At 43.8% G+C, this 21,562-nt stretch overlaps 1 protein-coding gene across 1 annotated transcript in view; it reads right to left on the minus strand.

Moving 5' to 3' along the window:
* Positions 1–2,847: 2,847 nt before the first annotated feature.
* Positions 2,848–21,562, minus strand: part of DDRGK1 (DDRGK domain containing 1) — a 38,443-nt gene continuing 19,728 nt past the window's right edge. Inside the window, exons 5-9 of the mRNA XM_086746143.1 lie at positions 12,965–13,087; positions 10,734–10,772; positions 6,498–6,554; positions 5,527–5,575; positions 2,848–4,435 (exon numbers count right to left, since the gene is read on the minus strand). Coding sequence (XP_086602269.1) covers positions 4,263–4,435; positions 5,527–5,575; positions 6,498–6,554; positions 10,734–10,772; positions 12,965–13,087 — 441 coding nt within the window. The 3' untranslated portion in view covers positions 2,848–4,262. The remainder of the gene's footprint in view (positions 4,436–5,526; positions 5,576–6,497; positions 6,555–10,733; positions 10,773–12,964; positions 13,088–21,562) is intronic.

Genomic DNA, 21,562 nt, shown 5'->3' on the forward strand with positions numbered 1-21,562 from the left:
AGCTACATCGCGGGGGGGCGGTTATCCGGCCTCAGAAAGGGAAGCGCAAGTCTTTGACTCAGAAGGGAAATGAGTTGGGTTACTGGTCAACAAATAAATCTGGAGGTGTTCCTCTATCTCACCACCAAACCAGCCTGCCCCGCAACGAGGAGCCTTCTGAAGGGTGAAGAAGACAAAGAGAAATCTGGACTGGGTGGGCCGAGAAGGGCTCCGGGGAACGGCCGCGGGGGCTTGTCCCAGGCCAGCTGAGGACCCTCCAGGAAACGGCTCCAAAAAGCCGTTCAGCTGACGCCACTCTTTGTTTCACCGCAGACGCAGACACGAACGACTCGTCCCCAGGGACAGAAAATGTCACATTTGATGAATGCAGATGTGTCCACAGAGATCACAAAACGTTCCTTTGTCTTTAGGGCAGGAAGGGATTTTTTTTTTTTTCCTCCCTTATTTTACTTGACTTCGGGCACAAAACTTCCCTGGGTATCAACTCTTCTGCAGGGATCCCTGCATTCAAGCCACAGATCGGCACCAACGCTCTGAATTCGCTTCGAGGGTTAAAAAAAAAAATTAAAAACCTGTGAAATCAGAACACGGCTGTTGATGTGCAGAGGGGAATGCTGCAGCTTCGTGATTCACTGCCATCTTGTGATATTCAGGTTTTTTTTTTTCCTAAAAGGATCAACACAAAATATCAATTAAAAAAAAAAATAAAACCCAAACAACAAAACGCCCAACCTGTTCCCAGTATCCATAGTTACAGAGAAAAACTGGAAACCACGAGATGGGCTCTAAAACTCACATCCCAAACAAATTAAAACTTGTGACATTTGTTGCTTTTACATTTTTATAACCTGTAAATGTTTTCTTTCATGGAAAAAGAAGCTGCAGTTTTCCTTGATTAGTTCTCGCCTCGCGCGGTACGAAGAGAAGTTTTTCAATCTCTTTTTTTTTTTTTTTTTTTTTTTTTGGCCTTTGCCTTCGGGTGGAACTGCGAAATTAGGACAAGCTCACTCAGATGAGCTGGCAATGATCATTATTATTCCTCCCGTGTAGAAGCAGAGTACCTGGGAGCTCTTGTACCAGTTCAGGGAGGAGAAACACGCTGATAAACGCTGAATAACCTACGCGCAAAGAAACAGAAAATAGAGATTTTTTTTTTTTTTTAAAAGCCAAATAATAGGGGGATGTTCCAGATTTTCCAAATGGTGGAAGTAGGCCGGACAAAGCAGCAGGAAGCAAACCACCAAAGCAGAGGGGCAGCGGCAGCTAATTGCCCACAGCTAATTTTGCGGAGGGGTTTTGCGTACAGATCACCCCCGAGCGAGGAGCTGGGGCTGAGCTCAGCTGAGCCCCGTACCGGTCCTAAGTTGTAAACTACCAGCAGCCAGCACTCGCTTGCAAAAATATCCATGAGAAACTTCAGTGCGTCTTCACATTTTCAAAACAGCTGATGGTCCATGAAAGCAGTTGAAGAGCTTATAAATTTTTATTAATTCAGAACACCCCAAATCTACAGCACATCCCAGTATTTTACCATATTTTCTATTTTACTGGTATTTTACTGCCCTATATTTTACTGCTAACTGTGCCAGATGGGATAATGGGGAGCAGGCTGACACAGATGAATGCGGTAGCTGCGTTTCGTGCCTGACCTCATAAAATTTTCCAGGATGCCCAGGACCCCGGGGACATCCCCCATCTCGGCCACGGCCACCACACCCAGGAGCGTCCCCTAATTTAGTGCCAGCAGGGATAAGTGCCTTCCCATGTCTCTGTTCATGGGATATATGACATGTGAGTTACACATGATTTATGAATTCTGCCAGTAAAATAATTTTTGGGGCATAGCCCTTGATTTCTTCTCCCTCCACATCCATTGAAAAAAACCGTGAACACAGATTTGTGAAGCAGCATAGGTCTGAATCGTTTAATTTATAACCCCACCAAACAAATGGCCTGATGTAATTGCATCCAAGGTTTTAAACTGTCTTCTGGGGCTCCACTAATGGATTCCCAGGAAACAGCATAACGCTCTGTAACAGAAAAATCAGTTACAATTTATTAGTGGTGGCTGTGCCCCACGGCTGAACGAGACCCGTGGGTCAGAGCGGACCGATTTGTCCTTACCTCCTGCAGGCTCAGGCTCTTCCTTCTGCCTAAGTTTTCATACGAGTTACCAGCCTACACGTGCTTTCTGTTGTCTATATTTTTTTCTCCTTTATTTTTTTTATGAGTTCTATATGCAATATTGGGAAGCCCTAGTAGGGAATGGTGGATAAAGGAAAGCAGAGACCCCCAAACCCCAGCGTTAGGTATGAGCTCGGTACTAGGAGGGACCCACAGGTTAAATCTAGTCCCCCACAATGACAGACAACACGCAGAAAGATCTACAGAAGTTGTTCAGTGACCCATATCCCACATGGAAATGCTTCTGCAGCGCTCGGGACAGGAGCTCAGGCGAGTGCCAACTCCGAGGTGCCCGTTATTGTCAGAGCCCTCTACTGGACCATGAATTTGGCTCGGAATAAATACTTGGCCATCGCGTTCTTCTGCCTCGCACCTCCTTTAACCTGCAGCTTTTAATCAGTTACTGAACCACAAATAACCCGTTTGGCTTCGGCACAGCCCCGTGGAACTCCAATATACAGAAATAATTCAGAAGCAAACTTGCACTGCACCGTGAGCACGGTGTTCTTTTTACCTTCACAGAAACTGCGTGCACTTCAGAGTGATTTCAGTGGATTTAACGGAATACCTCAGGGCTCTGGAGGTCCGGGGCATTGCTGGCCAGCTCCTTTATCTCCTAAAGTCCTTTAAAATATTTAAAAAAAAAATACAAATACAAGTATCTGCAATTCTTTCAATATTGTTTATTTTATTACAAGAATAGTTTAGGACAGAAGAAAAAAAAATCATGGCAAAATCAAATTTTGAAGAACTAAGAGACTTTACAAGCCTCAAATCTCAAGGAATCTTTTTGCCGGTTACGGCTGTGCAACGCGGTGACGACGTACTGATCCTTCACATCACCGTGCGGGGCTGCACCGTAGCTCAGCGCTCCGGCACAGTATCGCACTCGGCAGCGGCAGCGCAGAGATTGAAAAGGAAACGTGCTTCCTTCCATTGTTTTATTGCTATCTCGTCTCCCTGATAACGCAGCTCGGAGAGAGCTCGAGTAGGCCAGAAGTTCGGGAGGGACAAACCCAGCCCCTCTTGCCCTCCCCAATTCCTGCATATCCACAGAGATCCTGTTGTTTTCAGAAAGGAGAATTAACAAAGCGTCAATTAGGCTATTAAAAATTAAAATATTCTTATGCAGGAAATACACTGACCCCTACAATTAACATATTAGCAATCATTTACTTGTAACATTAACTGCATGACTCATAGTGCCTGATTTTTTTTTTTTTTTTTTTAATTTCAAAAAACAAAGCATCCAGAACACAAAGGCCACGGGGCGAGGGTGCCTGAAGCCCTCAGACGCACTGAGCTGGCTCTTACTTCAAAGGATGAATCATCAGAATCGGGCTGGTATCAGTGGAATCGGCCTGCACAATAAATGAGGCGAGTTAGCCTGTCCCTGGAGGTCTTTCTGTCTCCTGGCTACAGAAAAATCACAGAGCTTGGCTGCCAGCAAACTTTTTTACATGATATAAACCAAGGAAAACATATTTATATAGCAAAGGTGTTCTGAAGCAACCTCTGGAAGTTCTCACCACACAGCAAGCGCTGTTTCTGGAGTTTCAGTACATGTTTCAGTAAGAACAGACACACACTTGCAGTATTTTCTTCTTACTCTATCCTTCCAACGCTGATTTAGAAGACAAAATCCGCAAGCCTCGCCCCCACACACCTGTTATTCTGCGCTGCGCATGCCATTGCCACAAAGTTACGCAGCTCCCTAAGCGCAGAGCAAGCCTGGAGAATCCCAAATCCAATCAAAATCAAAGATATTTGATACAGACATCAGAACCTGGAAACAATACAAAGCTGAGACCTGCTGCCAAGATAAAGTAACCATGTCAAAGCTCCTGATATTCCCGGGCTACGGGCGCATCAGAGCGCTCTAGCCCCAAGTTCTTGACTAGCCTGTTGTAGAGAAGACCGTCCTATTTTATACCAGCTCTATCAGAATCAAAAGCAAAACTTCTGATCGAGTCTTGCAGCTGATGCTTCAAAAGAGCATCCCATCTTCAAGCACCATGAACGGACCAGAGGGGTTCTTGTTTCTTTTTAATTGTGTGGCTCATTCATTAAAAGGTTTCTCAGGCCACGGTTGGAGCGACGGCTCGGCTGTCAGGCTGGAGGTTGATCAGGGAATTGCTTGCTTGGGCCAGCTCTGCGATGGAGACTCGTCCCCTCTGTTTGATATACTGAGCCACGGCAGCCATCTCCTCCGGAGTGATGTAGATGAACTTTCCTCTGTCATCAATCACACCTGCAGGGGGAAAGAAAGGACCTTGAAGTCAGCGCTTCGGCTCCTCTCACTTCCCGACAGACATCAGTCACTTCTTTTGGAAAGGATGTTCAAACTGCTGAGGCTGCATTTCGCATCTAGGGCAGGCAGAACGACGTGCTAGCAGCCAGGCTTTCATCTCCGCTCTACCGTTGGGTCTTTGAGCGGGACTACAATAGCCCGGTGCCTTGCTAAGACTCATTTTGTTCAGCAAAGTAACGCATTCTTTTCATTGTGGGCAGCTAGCGGGGAGCACCACAGCAGCTACTTCAGGTCTAGAGTTTTGGTGGCCACGTTCTGGGCCCAGGCAGTTGGTGGAGAACGGCAGAGCAGCAGGAGGGTGCAGGAGGTGATTCGGAGACCCTGTGGGGCCCGGCTCAGCCATTCCAACTTACCCTCCAAAAGGGAACAAAGCTCAATTTCCGTATTTTGGTTGCTCCAACAAGAGTGAGAGCAGACATCTCTGTTCTTAACCCATTACAGGATCAAACGCAAGGCAGAGCGCCTCACGGCTTGCCTTTCAGGCCACGGACACAGCCAGGACAGTGCACACATCCCTACGCTTTCAGGTCACTCGAATGGGAACCCACGCGCACCCATCAAGACGTTTCCCAGTCATGACCACAGCAGGCCAGTAAATGTTTGCACCGGCACCTTCCCCTGCTTCATCCTCGGAAAGACGACGACTGCCCAGCAGTACAACAGACTTGTTCAGCCAGGGAGCTACCCGCGTGCTCCATCTCTGCTTACATTCCAGCTGGGATTGCGTGGGTACGTGGCTAGGCTCAAGCGCTACACTCACTGCAGCATCCTGCAGCGCTCCGGGGTGTTTGCTTCTCCCACAGCGCGCCGTACCCCGGTACCGGCTTTAGACACAGCACCTTTAAAACACAGCTACCCCAAAACACTCAAGTGATTCTTTAAAATTCAGATTTCAGAAGATATCAACGGCAGCTGGCTGCTCAGCAACCCTTAAAGGCCTTCAGCAGGGCTCAGTTACCCTTCTGGTGGTTCCTGAACCGTGGGGGACGTTCACCCCCCCACCTCTGTCCCCTTTGTGTTTCGGCTGTCACCTGTCAGAGTGCCATCCGCCATCAGGTCCTGGATTCTGTTAATTGCATCCTGTTTAGAAGGAGAAAAGGAATAATAAAATGATCAAGAGGGAGGCAAAAAAAGCATTTCATGTGTTCAGACAAACTACAGATAGAGGCTCACATTTAATCCCCCAGGGTTAAAGACTTCAGTGAAGGATACACACCAGTATTTCCACACAGACGGAGGCAGTAAGGCCTTTGGTCTCAGAAGAATGAAGTGAGCTTCTGCATTTTGGGGTCTTAAAATAACTTCTCTATCCCCAAAAGAGACTTTAATTGCTAAGTTAGCTGTCAGTTTTGTGCAAGTGGGGTGGTTATGCACATCTTCCCAGCTGCAGAGCGCCAATGAGACACACGAGTTCCATGAAGAACACTGAGGTACTTCTCCAAGAACCTGGCTACAACGCTCAGTATATTCCAGAGCTTTTAGTAATTTTTTTTTTCCCTGCTCCATTTAAGAGGAAACCTCTTTTACCAATCCAATTGCTCAAATTAAAATAAACCAAGCCACAACTATTCTTCAGAGTCAAAACACAAAATATTTAGAGAACAGAAAAAGGATGAGGAGGGGGAAGCACGGATATCACTCCATGAGCTCACTCTGACGGGCTTCTATGGTGCTGAGAGCAACAATTTTCTGAAGCAAGGCACCGGAAGAGACAAATCCTCAAATCTTATAAGAACACACAAGCAATTGGAGCAAAACACCTCATCTATTGATTGCCTGCATTGTCCAAGCACGCAGGCAGTGTCTGAATTTGCTTCTAGCTCTGCTTTTGATTCCCAAGCACCCTGAACTGCCCTGTTACTGGATTTGCAAACACTATAGGCTCCGTTAGTCGACGGGCAGCTGTGCAAGAGGCAGACTGAGCATAGATGTCACCACCCAGCTTCTCTCCTGTCCTTTTAAACTCATTGCCTGTACTTGCACCCCAAAAGTTAGCACTTACCTGTGTTCTCAAACCCAGATGCGAAGCCAAGTCCTCCAGCTGGATTACCTTTGTTTTCTACGGAAACAAACAAGAGTCAAATGCGGCTGATGAATTAGCGGGTTAGTGTTATTTCTTCTCCTTTCAAACAAAAAAGGCGTTTGATAGACAAAGGAGAATCTGTCACTCTAACTTTTCCTAGTAAGTATTTTTTCTGATGAAAAACTCTTAAGTTACTTTAACCAGGCTGCTCTGTGGAAAGACTCAAATACATTTGCTAGCGTTCATCCTGAACCTTTTCTTACATTAGGACAGGATGAGCACAAGCACAATAAACAGCCATGGCTCTGTTCGTTCCCTGCTACTTGAGTTTCTCAACTGCTATCTTTAATTTCCAGTATGCTTTAGCAAGATCTCTTTTTTTTTTTTTTTCCTGAGAGATGTTTCAACGTATCTTTTAAATTACTCACTGGTCTATATTAGCACGTACGTAAAAATCCAGGTAAGACTGGCAGCATTAAGCGCTTTAGTCTGTTTTACTCATGTCATGTGTATTAAAGCCACAATAATCTTCCTAAGCAAGCGAGCATTTTATTAAAATTGTCAGTGTTGGAAGCGTACTGCTAGCGCGCTCCTGCGCAGGCAGCGCGATGATCTCAGGCAGAAGCAGGAACTGCAAATTTTCATTTTGCGTTTGACAGATTCTTACTGCAGCCTCTCTCAGTCAGGACGCAGTCCCCACTGCTCACATCTGGTTTTACGCTTCTCTGTAGCTCCAGAGAATTACAGAGAAAACACCTGGTGTGCTCGTTTGGAGCTACTTGGTTCCTGTTTTCTTATCTGCAAAAGTTGTAGAAACTCGTCTGTTTAGATGCAGTAAAAAGATGCACTGTTTGTAAGGAGCTTGGAAAACATAAAACTTTTGAAAACTCTTCCGTTAACATTCTGGACAACATCCCTAAAAGCCATTTAAGTACGGCCACAAAAGCTACATTTACATCATCAGATGCAATACGGTAAACGCATTTGTTTCTGATCTCGAGAGCACACTGGAAGGACACTGAAGAAATAAAGAGAGGCTGAAATAGATGAATCTTAATAAACTCAGACAAAAAAAGTCACACACAAGACTTAGTAGTTGTGAAGTTCGATACAGCCAAGCTAGAGAACTGAATACCATGGACTGAACGCATGGAACTGGAACCAGTCCATGGAATTCAGTTCTCAGAGCTGGGAACTGCCAAGATTCGTCACATCTTCTTTTAAAAGGATTGGGGGGGGGTGTGTGTGGGGGGTGCAAAGCCATATCAACAAGAAAAAACAGGATTTAAACCTTCACTTAAAGATATTCACCCTCAGTGACCACGTTTACTGGAAGCTTTTCAAGATAGATCCTGCTGTGAATGAGAGCCCAGAGGGTGGGGTGGAATCAGGAGGCACTCACACACTGAAATACGACGACACTGTGAGGTCCCAAGCCAGCAAAACACTTCACCACATGCTCCACGTTTTAGACACGGGCTTAACTTTCACAAAGGAACACAGACACAGCTAGACTTTACTGAATTAATTTAATTTTAGGTACGATTCTGCTGCTGTCCTCAACAAGAGATAAAACAGAGCAAGAGCGCCCAGGATTAAGACGACTAGGATTTTTTTTTTCCTTATCCTATAAAAGTAATTTTTCTTACAGAAAAAAAAAAAAACAGGAAGGCGTAAAGCCTCCAAGTCTTTTGCTATCCCTTTCAAACGTAGTTTGCTGTTTCAATTCACTGGCTGTAGCTCAGATGCTTTCAATGACACGCTCTCAGGGCGGGCGAGGACAGCGAGATAGAGAAAGCGCAGGCTCGTATTTCCCCACGCCGACAGAGCCAGCGCTCCACAGCAAGGGAAATGCTCAGCCACTCTTTAACCTCTGCCCACTTCATTATTCTTTTTTTTTTTTTCTGAGCTGCTCAGAGAGCCCACGGAGCTGGTTTGTAAGCACCGCTGAGTAAAACCATGAGGCTCCTGTTAAGAACGGGTTATTCTGCTCCTCCGAGAGCAGAACAGTCAAGTCTGGAACTCGGGGACCGGTCACTGGAAGAAGCAAAACACAGAGGACAGCAAATGCAGCTGAGAGGGTGCCACAGCCTGAGGTGTGAGGCAGGGATATCGCAGCAGACTGAGGTTGTGGGGCGAATGGGAAAGCCCCAAAGGAAGGGAGATGCTCGGCTTTCAGAAACGCAGGGTTGGTGGGCATCAATCCTTTTGGTGCCTTTGAGAAAAATCCTATTTAAAACAATTCCACAAGGCAGGGCTGGAGAAAAGAGGCTGCATTTTATTTCAAACACCCCTAGGAACTAAAGCATGGGGCGAGCTACCTCCAGCCAGTTACACCAGTAAAATAAGTTATTCAACAGAAGAGCTAAATTAAATTTTATTTTTTAAAATGCCAATTGCTCTTTTAAGTGTTTCAGACAGCTACTAGCAGCTTAGCACTGCTTCTGGATATAAGTCAAGAGTTTCTGTGAACAGAACAGAAGATGAGGCTATACATAATCTATATATGAAGCATACTTTCAGGATTAAAAAAAATAAACACTAAAACTTGTAAAAGAACGCAATGCTCCAGTTCTGCAACTCATCTCTACATAGGAAATCAGGTGTCAAAGCGCTTCTGAATTAGGCTTTCAGCCCGTGCTTAATTTCTCTGACGTCAAATAGTAGTGACTAATATAAAACTATACATACGGGCTTAAGCACCGAACAGAGTTCGTGACTAATCTGTTCCATCCAGCACAAAAACCAGGGCAACGCGCAGAATCAGACCCCACTGCGTTATCCCTTGGAAACCCTCCCAATTTTAGTGGAAGATCCCAATGGAGGTTGGAATAACCTATTGTTCTACCTACTGTTACCCCAGGGAGCTGGTTTATCGCATTTTCCTTAATCCACAGCTTGAAAGCCTTAGATGGGAAGGTGTGAACTGGGATCACACCACACCACGGAGCCCATTTCCACAGTCAGTCATTGAAACAGAGGGTGGTCTTAACAGACAGGGCCGTTTCAAAGTTCTTCTCCCTTTCAAAGAAATCTCTCTGGCTTCTGCGGCAAACAGAATATTGAAATCGCTGCACGGCTGCAAAATGAAGCGTGCCAGCTGACGGTTCATCGTCGCTCCATGGTTTTACTTAGGGAGCAGCACGCTTGCCCCGTAGCTTTGCAGCGACTCTGGAAGGACGGAGTCACTGTTCAGGCTTGCACGGCAAGCGCTCAGATTCACTCCTTGCAGAGAGTTACCCATGAGACAAACCTGTTTCTAAGTCCGGGTTTTTGCTGGGGTAACGCACATGCAGAACTGGCCCAGAGTCTAGAGATTCTGGATTAACAAAATAATTAGGAGGCCACTAAGTATACAAGTGATTTGCTTACTAATGAAGCCCTTCACACGCATGCCGTACACTGCCAGGTAAGAGTCCAGTTTCCATTAAAGGAGGGAGGGATTAATTAGGAAAAAAATATTTGCATAACATTGTCAGAGTAAGAGTAGAAAAATGCATTTGACCTTTGATGTACCAATAATGGAGAAAGCAGCATTTGTCCTTACAGATCAAAAGTGGAAAGCCTCATGAGCACACCACAGGTTTTAAATAGCTAATCATGCAATATCATGACAGGGAGACTAACACACCCTGTTAAAAACAAAGGATCATCTTCTTAAATATCCCTTCCAAACGCTAAGATAACATTGCAAACTGCATGGATAAAAACAAGAAATCGCACGAAAAGTTAGATTAACCTTTGCAATGCCAGCGTTTCAGACACAAACACATCTTGCGCGGCGTGCCACGTGCTGGTACAGCAATTCTCACTCATGCTGAGCTGAGATGCAGAGACTGTTTTCTAAATCGGCAGCTCACAAATGAAAAGCCTAAGCGTCCCAAATCCCAATTAACAGCAAACTCTGAGGGCGATCCACCAGGAACAGAGTTTATACCGCCCGTCCTTACGAAAGAGAGTAAGAGCTACAATCCTTCCCCAAAAAGCCAAGCCGTAGCTGTGATTACAAACCATTTTAACAACGATGGACGTGCTCGTGCATGCTTAAGTAAATAATGCAGCCTTCATCCACAGTATCACTTTTGTCACTTGTTCAATATTTAAGTGGAAGAGGAAGGAAAGATTTCCCTTCTTTCTGCAACTCAGCTCTTTGACAAAGGCATTTTACACAATCTAACAGGTACGGAAGGAGGAGAAAGACCGACGGTAGCTTACCTTAACGTATTCAAGAAATTCCGTCAGAAAGCTGCGAGACTGGATACAGCAAGGAAAACAATGGTTATTTTAAACTCATGCACAATAAATGCATCGCAAACTTGCCGAGTGCAAATATCACAAAGGTGTTTAGCTTGCATACTCCCAAAGTTTTAAACACGCACACTGAGGGAGATTTTGAAGTGGAAAGGAAATACATATCTAGATTTAATCTTAACTAGCAATTTATGATAGGCATTTTCTGAGACAGGATATGGCTCAAGTACAATTTGTATTTAAGTGTTTTCTGAAAGGAAATATTTGAATCTTTTACTCTTCACATCACACATACCCTGAAAGAACCACATCTGGGTGAGTCCGTGCGTGGTGGATTAAGTTACATACACACACTGAGGACATTTTGTACAGAGGTGAAGTACAGAGAGTGCTTCAGGAGACAGCTCATGCAGATGGTCAAGCGTAGCACACAGCTGTGCAGCACATGTGGAAGCTGAAGCCGTTTTCAAAGCTATGCACCTGAAATCCGGCATTTTAATAGAAGCGGCTCAATTTTCAAAGGCAAAGCAAACAACGGGCATTGAAGTTAACAGGAGATCAAGTTACTCTGCAGCCTTGGAAATCAATCAGCCTTAATTAACTGCTTAGCTCTGGACCTTAATTTTCAGCACGAGGTTCAGCACGCTAGCCTCAACAACACGAGGCAGAGCCAGCTATCACAACAGGACACCAAAATCCTTCAGCACAAGGTGGAAGGGTGGCTTGCCATTTTTGCAAGGCTGCTGTCTCCAAACACCTGCGTACCTGTCGTTGTTTCTGAAGATGACTTTCAAATCACCTACTGTTAAAGTATCATCTCCCCGTCCCTACCAAAGCTACCTAATGCTGAGATCCAGGCACCATCCACTGCCTGCCAGGCTCTGAGTGAGGAACACCCTTCTCTGTTCCCACATACAGAAAGATTAATTTCTCCTTGGCAGGCAGCTGCAGGAACACAGACAGTAAGCACATTCTAGCTTTAAAGGGAGTTTAAAGTAGAACAATTTAAGATGTTAGCTATAATCTCATCTTTTAACAGGACAGGCACACATTTTTGAAGGAACTTTCAACAGAAAGTATGCTTTTCTCCGTTCTCTGCATCTTAGGAAATTCCCCATCACCAGGTACAACTTCTCTTGGTGTTACTCCCAGCATGATGGAGGGATTTCTCTCAAAGGAAAGGGGTCCACAGTGAGAATCTGTGACTAATGTCAAGTAGTATTGCCTCACTGCAAGCTCCTCAGCCCAAAGCTGCTCTCAATAACGCTAAGGGCAAATGCATTCAATTCAACAGGGCTGCTTTAGCAGAGGAGCAAATGCAGACATGGCCCTGAAAAAAATATTTATGAAATGCACTGGGCAGCTCAAATTTGTCAGCTGCAAACCAAGAGCAATTTCAGCATTTCATAGCTTTTAAAATTAGTCTAACAGGTTTTCAGCAGCCAGAATACGAACACTGCCTCCCACGACAGTGGAACTTTAAAAAGTTTGCTGTGATATTACGTCAAGTATCGCATTTCAACCACCATCCCCAGCAGCGCGTCTGCAGGCAGCCACAGGAGGAGCGTGCTAGGACGTTATGCAGTTTGAAATACCGTCGACCACAGCCATCATTTGCAACACTGAAGGCACAGTTCTCCAGCGCGCAACCCACAAGCACCTAGGCTGTGTCCTGTGAATTCTCTCAACAGAAGCTTTTTAAGACAAGAGTTTAGTTTTTCGTTTGATTTCACAGCAGCTCCGTCGGTCTACAAAATAAAACCAAAACCAAGCAATGCCTCCCAAGATATGTGGGCACTACCAAACTCCATATTTAGCCTTGCTTTCATCTGCCCCACCGTACATGGGTAGGGCAGAGCTGAAGCCAGCAAAAGAGTATCTGACTTCCAGGATGAGTTTTATTTCAGTCCTTAACATTAAGGAAAAATTAATTTCCAGCAACATGCATTTGCCTTAGTGCTCTAAACTAATTTGTAGGAGTCTGGAATGAGGGATTGTAAAATTCCTCGGGAAACACTCCAGCTTAACGTGTGACATACACACAATCTAGCATTTACAAGCAAAAATGTTTGGCTGACTCCTACTTTCAAGTGAATTTACAGTTTACTTTTTCAAGTTCATTTACAGGATGCAGCAAGAGCAACCTGAGTCTAACAAAGATAAAGGGAACAGCAGCAACAGCCTAACATATATACCTCTTCCTCCGTCATTGATTCTTCGACCCCTTCCTCTTCAACTACAAAACTCTCCTTCAGCTTCAGGTACTCTTCATACTCTCTCTTCTCTTCTTCTTCCTTTGCCTTCCTTTTTTCCTCTTCCTGGACAGAAAAGATAACAAGTGGTCAGTTTGCTCCTCTCCAAATCAGGTTTAGTTTTAAGTAAAGTAGCATCTTCTTTATCAGCAGTCTGGTTCTACGAGGACAGTCAGCAGATAAAAAGTTTCTAAAATCGAGTCTAAGCTCTCCCTTGACGGCATCATTAATTTCACAAGCCACCCTTAAGGCAGTAACCATCTCACGGGGCAGTGTAAGCTTGCACACAATACACCCAGTCTGGTTCTTCACAGATCTGACACGGGGGAGAGAAACCACTCTTATATAGTTCTCTTAATTTGCATGAATATGTTTCTTCTCCAGATCCCGTGACAGGAAGTCCCTGCCCCCAACTGTACTTTGATGCAACATCCACATTTTCAGCAACTGGCCCCAATTCTGCTCAGACGTGTACTGGTGTACACTGGGAGCGATTGCAAAGAATACTGGAATTACCCTGGCGTCTGTGTGTGTGTGTGAGAAGAAGCTGGCCCGTAAAAGAGTTTCAAATAAAATCTCTTTCTTATGACATACAAGCAAACTACGTCTACATGGAATATAAAGAACTGTATAAAGTATTGTAGGCACAGGAGACAAGGTATGATTGTATTAAAAAAAAAAAAAAAGGTTTTTTACATATTTAACCAAAAACGACAGGTTCTGCTTTTAGTTATTTACAGTAAAAATACTTTCAGTTACCTACCCGGAAAGAAATGTTAAAGTCTTAACAAACAACCAAACAAACAAAAAATGACCCAGAAAACTCCAAGCCCAACATCAGTGAAATGGTGATGCATACGAGGTAATCTGGAATAGTCACACGTTCACACATCAAAACTGTGATTAAAAGCTTTGGCATGAGAGAGATTACTATAAAATGCTTCAAATACTCACAGTTTTTTACTGGGAGCTCATCAATTTGCAGCTTTCCCTGATTCTCTTCTGAAATTTCTTCTGCTCCTCTCCAAAACACTTTACACATGTAACCTCACACAGAAGAAAAATGTTTCCTTCAACACCGGTTTCTTCCGCAGAGAAATTTATGTTTGTACCGCACCCGGTACAACGAGATCCCAATTTGACTGGCCTCTGATGGCTATCACATTGCAAAGGCTTGATTAGACTTCGAAAGATGCGTTCTTCCAATTTCAGTGACAATCTCTGGGCGTTCCTTTGCTATTAGCACAGGAATTGATCTCTTAAAGAACAATTATATTGATTTTCAAATGCCTGCCATGCTACATCTTTGACACTAATTTGGTAATTGCTTCCTTAATAAACACTTGTGCCATTAAAACAGGAAGAGAAGGAACAGATAATTAAATATCTTGGAAAATGGCCATATCCACAAAGATGCCGTGTAAAGCCCAAACCAGCAAGATACCAGAAATGGGGATGGGAGGGTTGCCTTTCAATAAAAACTGAAAGGGAAGTGTATTTGGTCCCAATTATGCTTAATCATACTCACAGAAAGTCATGAGAAGGAATGCTATCAACATGCAAGTATGAGAAAAACAGGACCAAAAGGATCTTACGGTATGTGCAATGTCAAAAATCTCTCTTATCAAAAAACCTACACATCTAAGGAAGCTCTTCAGACAAAACAGGACCATTTTCTGGGTCATTTATCACCATAATGAGTATTAGCAAAAGCCCAACAGTAGATCTCTCTCTTATAAGGGCTCCAGGTGCCAAGAAAGACAATTTAATTTGGAAATGAAGTGACAGCAATTGTTCTTTCCTTGTAAACGCATTAAATTTGATCTTGAGCTTGGAAACAGAAGAATAAGGTTCTTCCCCTGGTCTACTACAGAGGTTGAAATGAGGAAATCTGAATCTAGATGGATCTTAAAAATATATATATATATATAATCAGAAGACAGTGTTGCCTTTACAACTGAGAGCATCAATAACTGAGAAATATTTTCCTGTTTCTAGAAGGTCTAACAACAAACGAACGAGACTCATTCCCGTTTTCCTTACGTACTTGAAGAACAGCACCTTCACTTTTATTAAAGCACACCGGCCCGTTAATCTCGGTACTCCCATTTCCAACACACGCAGAAAAGCATCTCTGCTGTGAGACTGGCAAAGCACTCAGCTCCCAGTCCCCAAAAGCCAACATCAGTTTGTTTTCCAGATCCTAAATTCTGATCCTAAGACCAGCGGAGCATTTCCAGCAACAGCAGTGGAAGCTGCTGAAGCTGAAGTACCTCAAGGGGGCCTACAAGAAAGATGGGGAGAGGCTGTTCAGTAGGGCCTGTTGCAATAGGACAAGGAGTAATGGTTTTAAAATAGTGGGGGGTAGATTTAGATTGGAAATTAGGAAAAAATTTTTTACAATATGAGTTATAGAACACTGGAACAGGTTGCCCAGAGAGGTGGCAGAAGCCCCGTCCCTGGAAACGTTCAAGGCCAGGTTGGCCGGGGCTCTGAGCAACCTGATCTGGTTGGAGATGTCCCTGCTCCTTGCAGGGGGGTTGGACTGGGTGGGCTTTGAAGGTCCTTTCCAACCCAAACCGTTCTGATTCTATGATTCTAAGCTGAGCAGGGGCAACTCTGCCCAAGTCAGGCTGTCTGTTAACACTTACTCTCAGCTATTTTTTTTTTTTTTTTTCACCATCCTGCAACTCTTCTTTCACATGCCCAAGCCACGCAGTAGTTGCATGGAAGGTGCAGGGTCAAATTTAGGCAGGGTGCATTCCCACAAAAACCGGTCTGTCCGTGTGCATAACCCACACAGGGAAACACTCCCAGCACCCCAGGGTCTACTCATGAAACGGAGCCTGGTTCTCGCTTCACGCAAGTCACGCAGGGGGCACTCAGTTCAAATCTAAATTTCAAAAAATTACATCTCTGTTAGTCAGGTTTCCTCGCCCCTCCTCGTTCTGATCTCATTAACTGCTGTGGAGTTAAGTGGTAAAGCATGTGGCTCAGAGGAGAGATAACAGCTGGGCCACCTCCCTTCAATGATGGGTGCGGCGCTGGGGAAATCCCAGCATCGTGGAAATTTGGTAACTGCAGATGCTCACCTTCAGCTGCTTGCTTCTTTTCTTTTTTTTTTTTTTAAGCAGGTTTGCTTCTCTCCTCACCCATCTAAATGTTACCCAGACTGGGGGCTTGCTACAGTGCAAATATTTCTTTTTGATCAGTTTACTATGACAAACTCTTCCCATTCTGATCATGTCTTTATTTAAGAAAAAATATAAAATTAATCACTCAAACCTTTCTTTCTTCTCTCCTTTTTCTGATAAAACATCCACATTATCACTGCTGGATCGACCTGAGCTCTGCATGCTTGCTACATGTCCCACGTGCCACCTTGTGTAGCAGAGACCCAAGAGCTCGCAGAGCTCCAGCACTCTGGAAGACACTTTCCAACACCTTGACCCCGTCCTATACCAGATCTGGTCACTGCACCCAGTCCCAGTCCTTCCACTGCTCTCCAGGCTCTGTCCCACCTGCCTGCCCAGGACCTGGAGTTGCTGCGAGGCTCCTTTCAGACCATGACCTTCCGTTTGCTTTTACCTTGATCACAATGATTATTTCCATAACGTGAAAAACATGAATTGTGTGAAGTGCACAAAGGCTCAGTCTTCTACCAGGTGAAACCCACAGCGTCTTGAAAACTCTTTTGGACTTACAGCTGGAAGCAGACCTTGGCTCTCGGGATCACAAATCCCTCTAGAGCCCTGGGATGGTGTTTGAGTAACTGCACCATTCTGGCTGGTTGACAGATTACAGCCTTTGAAGGTTTTCAGCAAAGGGTAAGGACCCTTACAGCACCGTCCGGCAAGAAGATATCAAACCACCGTTTGGCTTTCGTCGCAGTAACCCATTTAAGGTGACGCTGAGCCGAAGCGATCTTGGCCTCTCAAGTAAGTAGATTTTCTGAAGAGCTTTGCCTAAGCAGCTTTCCCGGAGAGGAAACTGCTAGTTGCGCGCTGTGCCATCTCTCCTCCAAATCAGATAAAGGACTAACTTGCTGACAAACAGATCATTTATAGGTAGCTTATTCGACTGCTAAGTGGAAGAGATCTTATTGCTAGCGAGGAACGTAGAGCACGCACCGGACCAACAAACGGAGCAAAAAATGGATCTCTAGGATTCCTCCCCACTCCCCCTGTTTAGACACAAAATTTAAAAAATACCTTTAGAAAGACAGAATAAGTGTGTTTTTTTTTTTTACCAGTCTTTATCCAAAACCAGAGTAGAATGAGTTTTCTGCAAGCTCTTCTACTTGTACTTCCTCAGGAGAAATTATTTTTCAGGAAAGTACACACACTTGAAAATGGATGCTTGAACTGAAACTATGTAGTAGTCTCCATCAGCCTCCAGAAATGCACTGTTTATGTATGAAGAGGGGATATAAATGCCAAACAGATAATGAAAAGGAGACACACAAATCTCAATGTTCACATAATGTTACACATAATAAAATAACTCAACAGCCAGCATTTTAAAACTTGGTGCCTATTCTCACATGACCAAATATCAAATCAAATAGTCAGAACTTTAGGGTCTTAGTTCTCAAAAGCTTCAACAGGACCCTTGGGATGACTAAGCTGATCCTCCACTTCCACAGCTCTGAAGATCCAGACCTTTTTTATTTAGGCACTGAAACTGAAAGCCTAAATGAAATTGCCCTAGTTTGGAAATTTTGAGCACAGCCGTGCTTGAGAAATACAGATCTCACTTTAACGTAACAGTGAACAAACGCTATCCTTTTATTTCACACCAGTTACAAGCTTGCTCCCCGGAAGACGGTAGTTCCTCTCCCGGCTCAAGCTATGTTTGGAGAGCAGTCCACTCCGCAACGGATTTGCAGGCAGCACTCCCCGTTCGATGCTGCAGTTTGGTACAGAAGAGCGACGGCTGTGAGCCCTGCACCTGCACAAGCAGTTTCCTTAGCACGGCAAAGCTAAGCTGAGGGAGTAAAAGCTACAAAAATCCTTGTGCACAGGAGGGAAAAAAAAAAAGAAACTCTTAGGCGAGCAATCTGCAAGGCTTTGTATGAAGACACTGTTTTGCAACATCAGAGGAAGTTCGCTCTCATTGATAAGGTGTCGGTTGGTAAACCATCTCACCACTAAAAAACTCCAAGAGTGAAAGGGAAATCCCCAGGGTAAAGCAGAGCTGAAGCAAATGCCAATTATAAAGGAGCTTCCTCACATGCGTAGCCAATCAGGTCATCAGAACACTGGAAAGGAAACTTGAATTTAAAAATATATTATCTGGTTTGCAACACTGGAGCAAAGGGGCAACCACATTTTATTTATATGTGCATACAAATATATTTAAATAGAAGCAGGGGTTATTTTTCTCAAGAATATGCAAGATTTTAGCCCCTATAACTCCTTTGAAGGTACAGTTCACATTTGCAGTACACCACTGTGTTGAGTTTCCCAAAAATAACTGGAGAGACATATCCATTTGCTTAGAAAACCAAGTGAGTTTTCATCTGGTGCAAGAATTCGTTATTTCCACTAGGCTCCAAATCTCAAACTACTGGAGCGGGGGTGCGTGTGAAAGGGTGAGCAGTCCCGGCGATTTTATCAAAGATCAGCCCTCGGGAATTTCTAGATCTCCGTGTTACAACACGATTTTCTAGCCTCCTGAATCCATCCGGCTTCCCTCATCACCTGACAAACTTTTAGAAGGTATTTAATGGCGCAGGAATCATCTATTGCAGTTGACTAGGATTCAGCTATTAGTTTAAGACTGTAGCTGAAATGAAACTCTCCTTTACACAAAGCCAATCTCAATGTTCATAGGAGTTAACACAATCTTGGTAGCACTTCTTGGGAGACAGATTAAAAAAAAAAAGGTTCAATTGAAATTTATCTAACAAAGCTGGTTGTGTTTGGAGACTTGCCACTGTCACAAGACCTGCAGAAACACTCTGATGTACTGAAAAGGGAAGAAAAATATGAAGCTATCTGACAACTGTTACATTTCTCTGACAAACTTTAGAGATAAAGTCTATACAATCCCATAAGACACGAGAAATTTAAAGTACAGAAATGCCAGTAATCAAACTGCCTCCAAAAATCATACAGCCAGCTATACCCTCTGGTTTTTAAGCCATGACTATCAATCTCTGCTGGAGCTACCTTTCATAATTTTGCCTTTCTGTCTGTTAACTCATACGGGGGAACAGCATCACCACACATGTAGCCCACAAGGGCTTACTCGTGACAAAATGTTACTTGTGGAAATGTAGAAACCTTTCTCTAGAAGAACATCTAAATGCCATTTAATCCTATGTATTCTCTAAAAAAAAAAAAACACAATAAAAAACCCAAGGATCCCTTTAGGGGGCTAGAAGAGAGAGGCAGTGTCTTTTACATAATACAATCAGTCTGTAACAAGATTTGGAAGATAAGATGTTACGATCATAAAGACAGGCCATGCTTACACGCACAGTAATCAAGGATCTAGTCATTCAATTTGTTTCCCCTCCTATTACCCAGTCAAGACTAAAATACTGAAGCCTTTTTAGTACCATGCTCCCTGTAACGCTGCTTTCTCTGCAGACTGAAGCAGGAACTTGAGCATCGCAGCCTAAACATGCACAGGTCTTGAATTATTCTGTTTCCTGTTAAAGGCTCAGATGAAGACAGAGACTTAAAATCACCAGAAGACAGTTGAGGATGGACATTAAATATTTTCAGATGCATTTACTTTGATCCACCTTCAAAATGTTCAGTGGTTAATGGATTATCTACCTTAGACCTGAGCAAAAAATTAAATATTTAAACCACTTTCCCCTGAGCAGCAGAATTATGTTCACGACGTAGCCCCGTGGGCTGGCTTGCTGCCCTGATAAAGACTACCGGGGAAAAAGAAACAAACAAACCAAACAAAAAAAGGTTAAAACTATAGAATTTAAGTAGCCAAGGAAGGTATTGCCTGAAGTGAATAGCAAGCAAGATTCAGGCACCTGAGCAATTTTCAAAATTCTAGTAAGTACTCCTTTGGACTGTTGAGCATGAGATTTAAAAAAATAAAATAAAAACCCCAAAGCCTTAGTTTATATTCCTCCTCTTCACTCAGCCTTGTGAAATGGAGGTGGAAGTGTTTCAGGGCAATCTTTACTAGGAATACTGAAAATTAAAAATGAAAACGAGTAAGATTTTCACATTCAACCACCATAAATTACTCAGCCCTAAACTGAACAGAAGTGGATTTTAAAGAAGTTAAATATGTTAATAAGCACTTTCTGTGTGAAAAGACCTCTAGTTAGAATTTCACTCTTATTTTCTACTCAACTTTTCAACCATGCCTGACCGGTCCTGATTAGCCACCTGCACTGCTAAGCCCCAGCTCAATCCTGTAGGCAATCAACAGGATAACATCTTTGTCCTGGGCTACACCTTCTTTTGAGCAGGTTGGCCAAGCTCAACTGCAATTTGCTTAGCAATTCACCTGCTGTGGTGGCTACCAGTCTGGAAAGAATTGAAATTCTGTTTGCTAGCTTCCTCTAAAGGAAGTGGCACAAATAATACAAGCATCCAGCCAGTGTGTCCTCCTAATTCCTCCAGAGTACTGGAGTCATTTGGTTGACTTCAGCCAGCTCTTCAGGGTTTCAAGGCTACTGAATTCCCAGAATCTTAGAAAAAAAATAAAATAAAATTAGGGAACTGGGTGAAGACAGAACACTTAAAAGAATATACCACGAGAGGGAAACTGCCATTTGAGTTGAGTTATCTGATATGCCAAGCTCCATGGCAAGCAGGATGGGCAATAGACGTGTGCTTTAGAGGCAGCCAGAGCTTGTCTTAGCTCTTTCTAAGCTGGAAGTATGAAGGGGAGAAATTTGCAACACTTAAGAGAAAAGCACAGTGGTCACAGGGACCAGAAGGCAGAAGCTGGTGCAACTGAAGTGCGTGGGCAGGGGAGAAGCAGTTGATGGTGGATCCACAGGAAGCCAGGGCTGATAGTTCTGCTCTTAGGACACAGCCTGGCTAAGCGCAGGAGTGGCTCAGAGTAGCTGAGATCAGTTATCCAGCCTCAGGGTTCACGCTTTGAGCGCTACCATGTACTTCTAAATTTGTACATCTTTCTCAGAAGGGCAGCTGTGGAATAATTGGTCCCCTGGAAGTTTGTTCAAGTTGCTTTACAAGTCAAAGTCTCAGACCACGCTACATGTCCTGATGTCGTAGTACTGACATTCTCCTCATCCATTTCAATTTCTGAAATTCAGGAGCCTTCTACTGATGAAAAGGAAACAGAGAGTTCAGAAGAGAAATTATTTTTGGGGGAGGTAACCCCAGAGGTAAATGTACCTCCTACAAAAGATCTCACGGATACAATCTGTGTGTGTAATGTATGGAAGAAAATTTTTTAAGTTGCTTGCTCTTGCCTTCATGCCCTCAACAGACGAAAGGAAAACCTACCTTTTCATATTTTAAAATGTTATCAGCAATACACTCCACTTATACAGCCTGTGCTTAGAACAAAATAAAATAAATCTGCTAA

This window comes from Chlamydotis macqueenii, chromosome 4, assembly GCF_036417535.1.
Source record: "Chlamydotis macqueenii isolate bChlMac1 chromosome 4, bChlMac1.mat, whole genome shotgun sequence".
NCBI classification, from domain to species: domain Eukaryota; kingdom Metazoa; phylum Chordata; class Aves; order Otidiformes; family Otididae; genus Chlamydotis; species Chlamydotis macqueenii.